This window comes from Sceloporus occidentalis, unplaced genomic scaffold (genome assembly GCF_023333645.1).
Source record: "Sceloporus occidentalis isolate IW3139 unplaced genomic scaffold, rSceOcc1.0.p SCAF_9, whole genome shotgun sequence".
Lineage (NCBI taxonomy): Eukaryota > Metazoa > Chordata > Lepidosauria > Squamata > Phrynosomatidae > Sceloporus > Sceloporus occidentalis.
In genome coordinates this window covers 5,293,109-5,307,154 of record NW_028316989.1, presented here as the reverse complement: position 1 = coordinate 5,307,154, position 14,046 = coordinate 5,293,109, and the positions used below count along the sequence as shown (strand labels likewise).

Genomic DNA, 14,046 nt, shown 5'->3' with positions numbered 1-14,046 from the left:
AAACAATGAAACAAGAGCCACGTCGTACCGTAAAATGTTGAGAGTGGCATTAAAATTAAAATGAAAGAGCGAGTAAAGCATTACACGGCCTTAAAGCCCAATGGAACTGAACCATCAGTGCTCTCTGTAACAGGAAATATGATGTATGTGCATGAAGAGACTTTATTAAAATAGCCTCTGACAATGGGAGGTAGCTTTGCTATATTAAATTGTAATTTCCCTTCACACTTGGTTTCGTGTTTCAGAATGGTCTTGTACTGATGTGTTGGAATAGCGACATTCACTTTAATTCGTTAGTTTAGAAACAAAAGTGGGAAAAATATAGTCCTGACGTTTTTTTTGGCTACTAGAGACTCACCTCACCATTTCCCCCAAAATGCGAATATTCCCCATGCCTTCTGAGGGGAACTGGAGAGCATTTTTGATGTGTTTTTGCTTTCCTGGGTAATATTTATTTTGGGGGGGGGGCATAATAAAATGACCCCCAAACCACCAAAAGGGCATAGGACATATTCTGGGTAAATAAAATGTCATTTCTTTTAAATTGGAAGCCTGGAGTGGTGGCTCCCCCAAGATCTAGCAAGGGTCGCATATACTGTACCTGGCAACGTTTCACAGATGAAAACTGGGACACATATAGGTCAGGACCATCAAGATGGCAAAAGTTATTAATGAGGAAGACTACACAAGCTTGGAAGGGCTGCGGTGGTTTGCTTTTGCCTGAGCTGACTGGGAAGGGCAAGAGAGAAACCTGGATGTTTTAAAAGCAGCTGAAAAAGTGGAATGACAGAGGATTCGTTGGGACTGTCCTGCCAAATCAGGACAGTTTGAGAGGATGGTTGTGGGGGGCTTCTGAATCTTTTAAGCCTGCTTTCAAAAGAGGCAATGAATGAATTAAATTTCTTTAACCGATGGATAACTTTAGCAATACGATTGCCAAGACTGTGGGCTTGCAAGGTGGAATTGCTTCCAAAGCAGTATGTTCATCTGATCAGATGAAGCAGTTTTGGTGCTCAGAACCAGAAGTAGCCAACAGTTCAGAAAAAAGCACAGCACTGCTATTTTCCCCGCTGATGCAAAATGAGTAAATGATACCACAAAAAGCTGTGTTGACTTATGTGGCACCTAATGTTGACTCATGTGGTTTGATCATTCATTGTCCACAATGACTCTGAAGTAAGTGTTGCCCCAGGGCATTCTGGGAAATTAAAGTAATCACCCTGTTGTTGCCACGGTAGGGTTATGGCTTTTGACAGTTGCCCCAGGAAGCAAGATGCTAATCCTGGGACTGGGAACAATTGCTGTTGTCCTTCCTGAATGTGTTCCTTTTTATTTTATCTTCTCCAGTCGTTGCTGTGAAAAGAAAAGCTGCGGGAACCGCAATGAAACGCCCTCGGATCCTGTGATCATTGACAGGTAGGAAATAAAATGTTACGTATTTTGGAAAAATGCAAGTTGTTCTATCTTGTGTCAATGGATGAAGTGAAGGTCCTTGATGTTCTGTGTAAGTCTCTGCTTACTTGTTGCTTTCAGTTCTCTGTATATAGTTTGGGGAAGCGATCTAAGAGTGGACAGAAAATCTGGTTTTACTAGTGTTCTCTGCTTGTTTCTTTACGTTTTCCTCATGTGTCAACATTTTGAATGTTGTCTCTCTTCAACATGGGATGGATCAGTGGAACAGATAGCATTGCAGGTTACCTTTGCTGTGTCACCAATATCCCTTTATAGAGTAATGAGGTTGCAGGCATATTATTCTGGAAGAGATGCCAGCCAAGTCTAAATGGCCTGATGCTTGGAATAGCTATTAAAATGTAGGCAGAATGTAGTACTCTCACAATTGCTTGTAGTAAGCCTTGTTTGTGAAAAATCAGCGTCATTTTTTTTCTGAAACTGAATCAGGAATAGTTTTTTTTTTAAAAAAACCAACCCTTAAAAGCAGAGCTTGGAAATAAGATGTGTGTGTGTGTTTACCTGGATCCATGCTTCTGAGGCTGTGGGCAAAAATATGGATCAAGAGATATGGCAATATGGATCTTCATCCTGGCAGTTTGTGGCTTCCCAGTGGTCCTCTGCACTGATATAGGGCCCTATGCTGAATACCCCACAAAGCCATGCAGTCAGAGTTAGAGCTAGCCTGGCTGTAGGACAGGTTTCTCTAGGTAGACTGGATTTAGAGCATCATTATTCTGGACTGCTTTGGGGGTTTACAAGTGTCCCTCACCAAGTAGTCAGCACTTAGTCAACACCAGATTACCCCATCTTCCCATGGGGTCAGAGGTAGCATGTGGTGTTCTGCTGGGCTTTGCAGATGGTATTTGTGTTTCATTTCCTGTTCTGCTCCTGGTCTTTCCTTGTTACAACTTTGTAGATGGTGGTTTGCAATGTGGGCCAGATCCAAATAAAGGGGGAGAAGATAAGGCCTGTGTGCCTGTCTCCCATACGCTGGTGGTCCCATTAAGGGATCTGGGAGTGAAGGCTGTCAGAGGCAAGCCCTGATTGTGGGCTGTTGGTTCTCCTTCACTCCTAGATGGCAGGAGGACATCTTCAGTGGCTTGTAGCCATATATAACCCTACAATCTTCTACCCAAGTGTCTCCCAATAGACTGGTTGGGCTGAGGGTTTCACTGGAGATCAGGGAGATCACCTGATGGCTGGTATGCTATCCTTGCTTATTAAATAAATAAATATGCCAAGAATCTAATAGCCGTTACCAATAAAGTTGTGGCCATACTTCCCCAGTCTTTATATTTCTGTTCCCTCCACGTCCTCCTCTCCCCTGTCTGTTCAGTCTGAAAATCCTGAATTCAGTATTTTGGAAGTAAACAAAACTGTATTTTGAGAGGTGATGCTCATGTCTACTGGAAGGAGGTGTCCATTCCCTCTTGTCTTCTCTGCCTCTTCTCTAGTTGGGTGGAATGGCATCATGTCAATCAGGAGCTCAGCCTTAAGGCAGCAAGGGATGCTTTCCACAGGGATATCAAGGGCGAATTTTGAAAGTGTAAGGGTTTGCAACTTAGGTGAACTTGACTCCCAAGGCACAAACGCAGCACAATCAGGTGTGTGTGTTTGAGAGAGAGGTTGTTTTTGCTTCTCAGCATAAGAAAAATATGAGTTGTACTTTTTTGCTTTGATGGAAATGATTGGAAATGAAGAACAGGTCTGGCTCTGTTTCAGGCAATAAATGCTGGGCAACTACAGTAAGTTCTAGAGGACAGAGTTGTATGAAAGCAGTCATTCCCAACAAGTCTTCCACTTGTTTTGGACTTTTGATTCCAAGAAGCCCCAGTGAACTTGGCCAAGAGTCAGGAATTATGGAAGCTGAAGCCCAAATAATTTGGATGACCGAAGGTTGGGAACCTCTGTTGGGTGAATGGCTTGCCGAGTACGTCCTAAATTCCAGGTGTAGTGGAGAAGGATGCTGTCCCTTTTGTAGTGTCGATGTAAGGTTTAACTGCAGGTCCAGCCAGCATCTGTACTTTGAATGAGGGAAAGAATGCCATTTTGTCCTTTACTCCAACAGCAAAATATTTGGGGCCAGTCCTGTAAAAGGAACAAAGGCCCATTGGAATTGCATCTTATAATTGCTTTTGAGCTGATAGATTGCTGTTCCAGTTCCATACAGGGGACTTTTATGATGTTTTATTATGAGTATATTTATTGTGTGTAATATGATCTGGCACAGCAATTCTTAACTTATGGTCCACAGACCCCCAGGGGCCCACAATGTCCTCACAGGGGGTTCATGAAGGTTTGAAGAAATGCTATGAGCTTTTATAGATATACAGATAGATGGATGGATATACAGTCAGATGGACAGTCATACATTGATCTCAAAGTGCAGGAGTCTTTTTCCAGTGATAGATGTTATTTGCACAAAGTTTCATTGCAATATTTCAAACTGTTCAGAGGTTATTGGAATATAAACATTGCTCACACAATTCAAAAGTTATTCGAATGACACTTAGAAAGAAAAAAAAATGGACAGATGGGCAAATGGACAGTTGCACACTGACCATAATGAATAGGCTTCCTCTGGAGATCATAGGCATTCTCCATACCAAATTTCAAGCGGTTCAAGAGTTATGAGATTGGCAGATGGACAGACGGACATAAAGCTATAGTGGTCCTTCCTTTCAGGAGCCATTAAAAGGAAACAAAGAATGAAACAGTGATTTCTCTCATTTGTTTGTATATAGCCTGGCTTTTCTAAACCCCATTAAAATATATAAAAAATAAAACCAGGTTATGAAAATAATAATTTGATAGCAAAAAAATGTAGTCAGCACTTGCTACTTCTGCTGGCTCCCATGCATGCAACCAGAAGCCAACTTCATAAATGCACCAAACTCGAATGTTGTCCATGTTGTGCCACCACATTCTCAGAATATTTATTGTTTCCCAGAAACCATTGTGCTTCTTCTTTGGTTTCTGCAAATAAAAGCATTTGGTTGGTTAAAGTGACTTTGCAATTATACCGTGGTGAATTTTGTAACCATACTTTCTGGCTGAGCCTCAGGATGGATCACTGGCTGAATTGAAACTGATGATGTTTGATGCAGGTGCCTCCTGTTCAAAGCAAAATGGAGGTTCTTCCAGTCATCTTCCAAAGTGCTGCTGTTATAGCAAGGAATATCTATCAATTGGCTTCACAGAAGAGGCCATGAAACCATCAAAATTGTAAAGACATCTTGATACTAAAAATAAAGAGCACCATTCCCCTACTCCCGCAAAAGTAAGGACCAGGAATTTTGGAAAAGTGAGAAAATAGTAAACAAAACAAAACAAAAACTGCAATTGGTTGTAACCATGAAAAGACAGTGGTGGATTCATTGGAAGTTTCTCAACTAATAGTTAGAAGCAGAAAAACTCACACAGCAGCTGCAAAACTTATATTACCTGCTGCAAAAATCATGGTTTCTGCATCGATCAATGAGAAAGTTGCCAAGGACCTTTCCCTAATAGCTTTGTCAAACAGTACAGTTAAGAAGTGAATCAGTGGTCTGCCAGTCAATATCAAGGAACAGCTATTAGAAAGATTTTGCATGCCCTTCTGTTTTGCTCTGCAACTGGACAAAAGCAGACATAACAAACAAAGCAACATTATTCTGCTACAATAGAGCATGAGAGGAATAGTTTCAAAGACTTACAGTCCATCTCCTCATTTGTACAGAGCACAGTTGATGAAGTATTTAACACCTTAAACAAGTTTACAACATCTCATATCATGGATTATGCTATGACATGTCTAGAAAGTTTACCGGACATGTAGCATGGGTTAAGGAAATCATATCATCAGTGATTTGGTACCATTGTTGCATACATAAAGAAGTTCTAGTTGCTAAGAAGATACCAGAAAAACTAAAACCACACCTTAAATGAATCCATCAACTTTTTAAATTGTATAAAAAGGGGGGTCACAAAATTCTAGACTTTTCTTTGGTTAACTACAATATTGTGAATTACTTCACTTAACAGATCATTAATTGCTGGAATGTGCAATTTTGTGCCCGTGCATTTGGGAGTCAGTACTTTACAACCCAGAAGGACTTATCTCAGAGCACATATGGATATGGTTGAGCAACAAATATTTCAAACTTAAATATTATGTGAGGATATTGGATGGAAGTTACATAAACAATCCAAAGGAATAATAACAGGGAACACACCCATCAAATGTACAAGTCATTTTATTAACTGATGAAATAAAGATGGAAAGGATTGGAGGAAACTGGAATGAGTATTATTAAATCATTAGAGATATAGAAGAATGACTACATGCCACTTGTGGAGGAGTGGTGTAGAAAGATCTGGAAGACTGAACCAATGTGTAAGATAATGTACTTTCTGGGACAAAACAGGCAACATGGAAAATTGGCAGTGATGCATTCGTTTTGGAAAAGAACTGAATCGGAAGAAACAATATAATCTGTCAGTCCTAGCTGTCTTGGTCAGTGTAGAGGAATGCTGGGAGTTGCAATCCAACAATGACTGGTGGGATAGATGTTTACTATCTCTATTGTGATGAGTAGCTGGTGGCCAAATACTTTTCTTATTTCTTGTAATAGAATGTGAAAAATGACTCTTCTTGAGTTTAAATAGAGCTTATCTTTGGTCAGCATTTGAGAAATCCCACCTACAGCGTGGTGGCCAGTTCAGGGACAGTTGCATTAGAATGGCTTTGTCTCTTTAGCTTTATCAATTTGGGCTGGGAAGAAGGACCGTGGAGATCTCTGATGGGAGAACATGAATTCTTCTTGGCAACATTTTTTCTCCTTGAACACAATCCTAAAATTCCTCCCACAGCACAAAATGTTTCTGCTGCAAGGGTCGTTCCAACGATGCAAATTTACCCTTTTAGTTCATTGCTTTCTTAATTCTTGTCCATATATATATTTTTTTTGCAAAGGCCAAGGCAATTTTAAATATCATGCATTTCATGATGTTTGCGCTAGATGTGGCATACAGCATTAATAGGTAACATCTAGGCTAACCCTATGGAAGTGCAAAAAACAATCCCATTCAGTTCAGTAGGACTAATTCATAATCTGGGATTTGTAGTTTTGTGAGTCATTGAGCCGTCCACAACAAACTATCAATCCCAGGATTCCATAGGATGGAGTCATATCAATTGAAGTGATGTCAAACTGCATTAATTCTGTGGTGTGGATGCAGTCTTAGTGAACTTTTCTTACATACCTTGCATTGAATGGAAAGAGTGGCTTTTTAATTAGTGATGTTTTTGTTTGATGAAATTTTGGCAGCATAGTCTGAGGGGGCTCCCAAATGTATGGAGGGGTCACATTAAACCCCTGTGCTGTGTGTTGCCTTCCTCAACAACATGGACTGGCACCAGTTCTCAGACTAGGGTACTTCCTAGATTAGTATGGAGACTCTAGAGTAGGGATGTAACTCTTCACCAAGTTTCTTCGGAAGTGAATGAATCAGAAAAAAAGCTTTTTCTGCACATGAAATAATATAGATGCCTAGAAATATTTTCTGCACAGAAAATGTGGTGACCTATGTAGAAAATGTTGCTCTTGGCACAAAACAACCATTTGCAAAGTTTGCACAGAATGAGTCCCAAACAGTGAAGATCGTCAACAGTCCAGGAGTCTTTTTTGCCAAGGTTCCTCAGCTCCTGAGAAACATATTTTTGAACATATCTTTTTTGTTCCAATTTTTGTTTGTTTGTTTAAAAAAAACATTCTTTCCATCCCTGTTCTGGAGCTGGAGCATGCAACCTTCTGCATGCAAAGCAGATTCTGTGTCAGAGCTATGGAGCAGAATGCCTTCCTTAGAGATCGGCCCCTCTTGCGTTGGCCCTGTGGTATCATGTTTGGATTTGTGCCCATCAAAGCACAACTGCTTAGCTTGTCCTTTCTCTTCCCATCAAGGCAAGCCTGTTTGGTCCTGCTGCAGCATGGGATGGTCAAACTGAGCGCATCCCTCCCCCACGGTTCCCTGCAAGAGCCCACCAACCCCAGCCCTTTCTCCTCCTGAGCTTGCCATGATCTCCCTACTTGTCCTGCCGAGTCAAATGCTTTCATCTGCTGCTCAAGCCCAGCTCTCCTGTGACCAGCCGCTGCTGTGCCATCTGGTGCTGATTAATTTTTTAGTAGTCGGGATGTTTGCAAGGAATCAGTAACTTGGTGTGCTTTGCCTTGTCATTTGACAAATGATTGATTTGGTCCCTTTTTAAAGAACATTGGATTTCTCTCCCCCAGCCTCCCCTTCCCACCGGCCATTCGCCTCCTCCCTCCGGCTAAAGCACTAAAAATGATAACCCGGCAAGTGAAATCTGGCAACAAAAGTGGGAGGATTTCCGAGGCAAGTGAGCAGGTTGCGTATGTCTGTGCCTGAGCGTCTTTTCAATATCTTGCTGCAGGAAAAAAAAGTTATGATACATATAAACAACTGCTTTACAATGAAGTTGGTGGCCTGGGGAGATAGGAGGATCCTGTACAAGAAGACAGAGGACTGTACTGGAAAAGGAAAGCAAACCTTCAAAAAGAGGGATTTAGGATAATTATCATATATACTCGACTATAAGTTGACCTCATGTTTAAGTCGAGGGCAGGTTTTGGGGCCCAAATCATGGATTTTGATATGACCCATGGATAAGTCAAGGGTTAACCTTAGGGCCACATAACAAAGGATCTAAAGGATGGCTAACTGTCGAGGATGCTTTGACTGAGAGTTCCTGCATGGCAGGGGGTTGGACTGGATGGTCCTTACGGTCTCTTCCAACTCTATGATTCTGTCTAAAGCAGCAGTTCTCAACCTGTGGGTTGTGACCCCTTTGGGAGGTCGAATGACCCTTTCACATATCTCTGATGGTCTTAGGAACCAAGACACCGCTCCTCTATCCATTGGGGGGTCACCACAACATGAGGAACTGTATTAAAGGGCCGCGGCATTAGGAAGGTTGAGAACCACTGCTTTAGATCCTTTGTTGCATGCCCCTAAGTCTTACCTTTGCCTTACCCACAGGTCATATCAAAATCTATAATTTTGGCCCTAAAACCTGCCCTCGACTTATACACGAGTATAATAGTCAAGTATATATGGTAATGTAGAAGGATAATGTAGTCTGATATGTTTGAATAGTTTCAGTTTAGGAGTCAAAAGACCAAGTCTCGATTCCATAGCCTCCAACCTTTCACAGGTGGAAACGGAGACGTGTGTCGCCAATAAGATCAGAGGGTAGTTGAGAGGACAGAAGTTATTAATGAGGAAGAGCACACAAGTTAGGAGAGGCTGAAGCAGTTTGCTTTTGCCTGAGACAACTGGGAAAGGCAAGATTCGACCCATTCCTCTCTCCCAGCTGAGTTAAATGACTGAAACTACTTTTGCACTTTTGAACTCAGTTTCACAATTGACCTAAGTCGAGGGCAAAAATCAAAATCGAAATCTATCTATTTATCAACCATCTGTCTCTCTGTCTATCTCAGACATGTGTGTATGTGTGTGAGGTATTTGCAAGCAATTTTTATATTAACCCCCCCCCCCCGACTTGCAATGTTTTCATATGGACTTGCCAAAAATAGTTTTCGGCTATAGTTTAGAACTGGACTTTTCTAATCCTCTGTGTGTTTTTTTCTGTTCTAAATATAGTATAAAGAGTAGAAGAGAAGTCCAAGGTAAATGTTCTGGCTGCAGTGAGACATCTACATGATGCGCCATGTTCTTTAAACGTTGCCTTCAAAGCATTTGGGTGTTTCTCACCCAACCTGTCTCAGCATTTATTTCCATTCAGGCATTTTCCTAGAATCCTAGTCCCTTATAAATCTTTCAGGATAGGGATAATGAACATGTCATCTTCTAGATAAATGTTGGCGCTGGAAGCTAGTGACTCTGGGATTCGAATCTACTCAGGGTTGTAGTCCACACTTTAAAAGAATTGTCCAAGGTGCTGAATATTATCCCTCCAATAGCTGTTGGGCTGAAAATTCAGTAGTCATTGGATGCAAAGAACTCTAATCTATGCATCCTCACAGCTGACCTATGAGCCACTATGTAACTAGGGCTACGTCCACATTGCAGAAATAATCCAGTTTGACTCCACTTCAGCTGCCAAAGGTCCTTGCTATGGAATGCTGGGAATAGTAGTTTTGTGAGACATTTAGCCTTCTCCATCAGAGAGTTCTGGTGCCACAACAAACTGCAGTTCTCAGAATTCCACAGCATTGAACCATCTCAGTTAATAATAATAATAATAATAATAATAATAATAATAATAATTTATTTATATACTACCTACTCCAATTAGGACTCAGATGGCTTACAGTACAACAGTCAAAACACAGTTAAATAACGATATACAATAGTCCCAAATTCTACCCTTCCCCCTTAAAATATCAATTAAATCACAGCTATGTTTAAAAAATTGATAGTAAAAAATTAATTGAAACAACTAAAGCAACTAAGAGTGGAGGATAAGCTGCATAATAGTCAGTTAAATGGGTGGCTGAAACTATTCTGAAAAGGCCTGTTGGAAGAGATCCATCTGTTAACGTGGTATCAAGATGGATTACTTCTGCAGTGTGGAGACAGCCCAAGTCTCTTCTTCTTCTCCATTTAAAGGAGATCATTCCTGGACATAAACTGACCCAGGAGTAGGAAAAAAGCATGATAAAAATCTTCCCCATGCACTCTGATGACATATGGGTGCATTATTTGTAGGCAAAACAATTTGGAGGGTCGCCCTGCACCGGGGCAACTAAAAAACCCCTAGGGTCATATGTAATCCATGGGCCGCACTTTGCTATTGCTGGGTGCACAACAACAGCATGATTCTCCAGCAGCTCCAAAGGACCCCTGAGAGATGTTGGAGAACAGCTTTGTTGTTGTGCATCCAGCTATAGGGACATAAGTCATGCCTCAGCTGCACACAGCTTTCTCTGGCCTCTGCAGGAGGAAGGTGAATCTTATGGAAGGGCAAGCGGAGTAGAGCCTGGGTTGAAATGTAAGTTTTGTCTCCCTGTGCAGAGTCTGAGCTTTAATATATATTTATTTCCCCTTCATAAACCACTCCTGTTTCCCAATGCACAGATTCAGTCCTAAGTATATGCTTATCATTAATTACATATCTCTCATTCACTCACTTACTGGCTCTTTCCTGCAGTTTCTTCTTTTTTATTCTCCCTTTCTTATTTATTTATTTATTCTCCCAAATTGCTAGTTTATTAGAAAGTTTATTTTCCTCATTTTTTTTCAGCATATGCATGTGTGTATAATATATTTATTTGTTTTATTTATTTCATGTGTATGCCACCTTTCTCTCCAAAAGGGACCCAAGGCAGCTCACAAATATTTAAAAAAAACTTTACAATCACAATTTTAAAACAATTAAAAACACTGAAATAGAAACAGAATAAAATGACACACGTTAAAAAACCAAAACCAAACCATAACTGCAACACGCACCCAAACTCTCTTCCTTTTCTGCAACATTGATTTGTTTGTTTCTGGATAAAGGGTTCCTTTCTAATTTCTCTGTAGATGCTCCATTTATAAATCTGGATCATGCCTGCGTTCTCATTCATTCTTTCTTTTTTTAAAGGAAACAAAATAAATACATTTTCAAGTGGACTCCTCCGTGGAGCTTGTAAATTGTATTGGATCAGTGAGCTCATAATGAGGCTTCCAAGTCCAAACAGTGCAACGTCTGTTGGGACTTTATTGTTCATAAAGCACTTTCCCGGGAGAGTAATAGAGTCATTAGGTGTGTGCTGTGTTTAATATTTGGCCAGGAGAGGAAGCAATATTTTTTTTTCTCTATCTTTACTGTGGCTTCGGAGTTGTTATTTAAACACTTGGCTTATTTGGGTTTCGGTGACTGTGAACCAATTAGGCAAGGAGAAGAGAGAAAGAAAAAGAAGGAAGAAGGAGAACTAGAAAGAGTCACTCCTGTTTCTGGTGCAGTCTGTGTTTCACTCACTGTTCACTGTGTTTCACTCGTATACTTTTTTCACTTATATACACAGTCCCTTCCTTATTTATTTATTTATTCAGCTTATAGCCCACTTCCCCCCCCCCCCAAGCATGGGATCCATATCTTCCAACTGTCCTGATTTTGCAGCAACAGTCCCAATGTCATCCCACATTTTCAACTAGTTTTAAAATGTCCCAGTTTTTTCCTCTCTCTTCCTCCTTTGTCCTCAACCTACTTCCATTGCTGCAAACTGAGACCAAAAGGTAAAAGTAGTTTGTGTTCAATGAACTCAGTTGTAGGGAGACAAGAGGCTCACTTCTTTAAGGTGGCTAGCTGCAAATAGGAAAAAGTGCATCCTACATCTTTAATAGTTGTGTCAAAGATGGCATTTTTCCAGAATCAAGGCCCAATGCTCAAACTACTACTCTATGATGGTGCTCACACTACAATATACTTATACCTATTGTTTGCATGTGTACAGAGATCTTGTAGCACGTTTGAGACAAACTGAAAGAAAGAGGTTGGCAGCATGAGATTTTGTAGACTTCAGTCTACTTTCTCAGATGCATTGGGTTGATGCTAACTGAGGAAGTAAACATAAGTCTATGAAAGCTCATGCTGTCATTCCCCCCCTTTCATTTAGTCTCAAAGGTGCTACAAGATCTCTCTACTCATAGAAAGAATAGGTATACGTATATTTTAGAGTGACCACTAGCATTGGACCTTGATCAAAGGTGCTACAAGATCTTGCTACACGCTGATTCTACAGATTAATACGGCTATATCTTTGTATTCTTTCCACGTTATTTCTGCCTCTGGTTCCCAATTTTCTGTTAGGGAGGAACGCATAGACGTTGTTAACTAAGGCGTGTTTGTGTGAAATGAAACCTCATTCCTTTTGTTCTTTCCAAGCAAAGCTATAAGCAATTAAAAATATACACTCTTCCCTTAGTTCAATTTGGTAGGGCACCCAGGGTTTAGATGAAATGGTTTTGGGAACCCAAGTTGGGTAATAGGTTACTAGCTTCCAGGATCTGAAGCGAAGGTATTTGGTATGTCAAGTATACCTTCTTTGTATGGTGGAAGGTATTTGGTATGTCAGGCGTACCCTCTTTAGACCCTGATGTTCCCTGTGGAGATCTAACTCACTAGTTCCATGGGATGCACCATGAATACAGTGCGCCTTCTGCTCCCCAGCATCCTCTTCCCCTTGGGTTCTTCTAGCTTGATCTCTGATGCTCTCTGTAGGAAAAGCTCTTATGAGAAAGGAAAGAGATAATTGCTTTGCTCTTCTGGTGCTTTTCCAGTGATCATAGTTGCACTGAGTGCATTTTATTCATTTGTGAAAAAAATGCCCTCTTGAAGGAAAGTCAGGTACTAGTAGGAGCAGTTGGAGTTGGAGGAGTTGCTTAGGGAGAAAGAAAGAAAAAGCCCTGCAGTTCACAGAAAGTGCTAACTGGAGATTGGCTAATGCTGTCAAGAGAAATCAGGTACTTCTTCAATGTGTTGGTTTGCTTTAGAGAAGGCATCTAATTGTTTTCAGAGGGATGCAATTAAGAAAGGTAGGTAAAATTTTTAGTGCTGTTTAAGTACCTAGACTTTAATTCATCAAAGATGGCGTTGTTGTTGTTAACTGCCATTGTGTCAACTTATGGAAATCCTATAAATGAGAGACCTCCAGGTCACCCTATCATCAACGGCCTTGGCTGGGTCTTGCAAATTCAGGGCTGTCTTCCCTGACTGACTCTAACCATCTGGCATGGGATCTCCCTCTCTTTCTATTGCCTGTCACCTTTTCTTGATTGTCTTTTCTGATCCAGTTTTCCTCATGATGTGGCCAAAACATGACAGCCTCAATTTAGTCATTTTGACTTCCAGCAAGAATTCTGGCTTGATCTGTTCTAGAACCCATTTGTTTGATCACTGTATAATTGTATTGTATTGCTGTATGATGATGAGCTAGTTTTAATGTGATTATTTTGCAGTGAACAGCAAGTAAGCTAATTAGCAAGTAAGTTAATTTGCCCCCAACAGTCTGGGTACTCATTTTAGCTCCCTCCTCGGAAGGATGCAAGCCTGAGTTGAGCTTGGGCCCTTTTGCTGGTCTTGAACTCGCAACCTTGTGGTTTTATGGGTTGTAATCCCACCTCGATCCATTTGGGAGAGGTGGGAAAATATAAATAAATTATTATTATTATTATTACTATTATTGTTATTGGCCATCTGCTGTATCCTCAGCACAGTCTCCCATCCAGGTACTAACTGGATGCAAAGTGGCTGCATTATGTCAGAAGAGGCCTTTTTCTTATCAGGGACAAGTAGGTAGGGATGAATTAACCTGTGCCTTTCCTACTGCTCTTATATTATTTATATACCTATACTACTATTATATCCTTTATATACCAGTATTTTTATTGCATACTCCCATAAACCCTCATCATTAGCTATTGGTACCTGGAGTTCTCCCTTTCCGCCAAATCGGAAACATCTGTAATGCTACAATTGTCCATCCCTGTTTTATATGTTGTGTTGTGGCAATGGGGGTTGTATGTGTATGTTTAAGGTTTTATTATTATTGTATTTTATCAATAATCTCAATTTGGCGGAGACAG

The 14,046-nt window shown here is 40.7% G+C and overlaps 1 protein-coding gene across 1 annotated transcript in view; it reads left to right on the top strand.

The window, feature by feature from the left end:
- EBF2 (EBF transcription factor 2) overlaps positions 1-14,046 on the top strand; it is a 186,199-nt gene that overhangs the window by 16,732 nt on the left and 155,421 nt on the right. Inside the window, exon 6 of the mRNA XM_089539038.1 lies at positions 1,348-1,416. Coding sequence (XP_089395164.1) covers positions 1,348-1,416 — 69 coding nt within the window. The remainder of the gene's footprint in view (positions 1-1,347; positions 1,417-14,046) is intronic.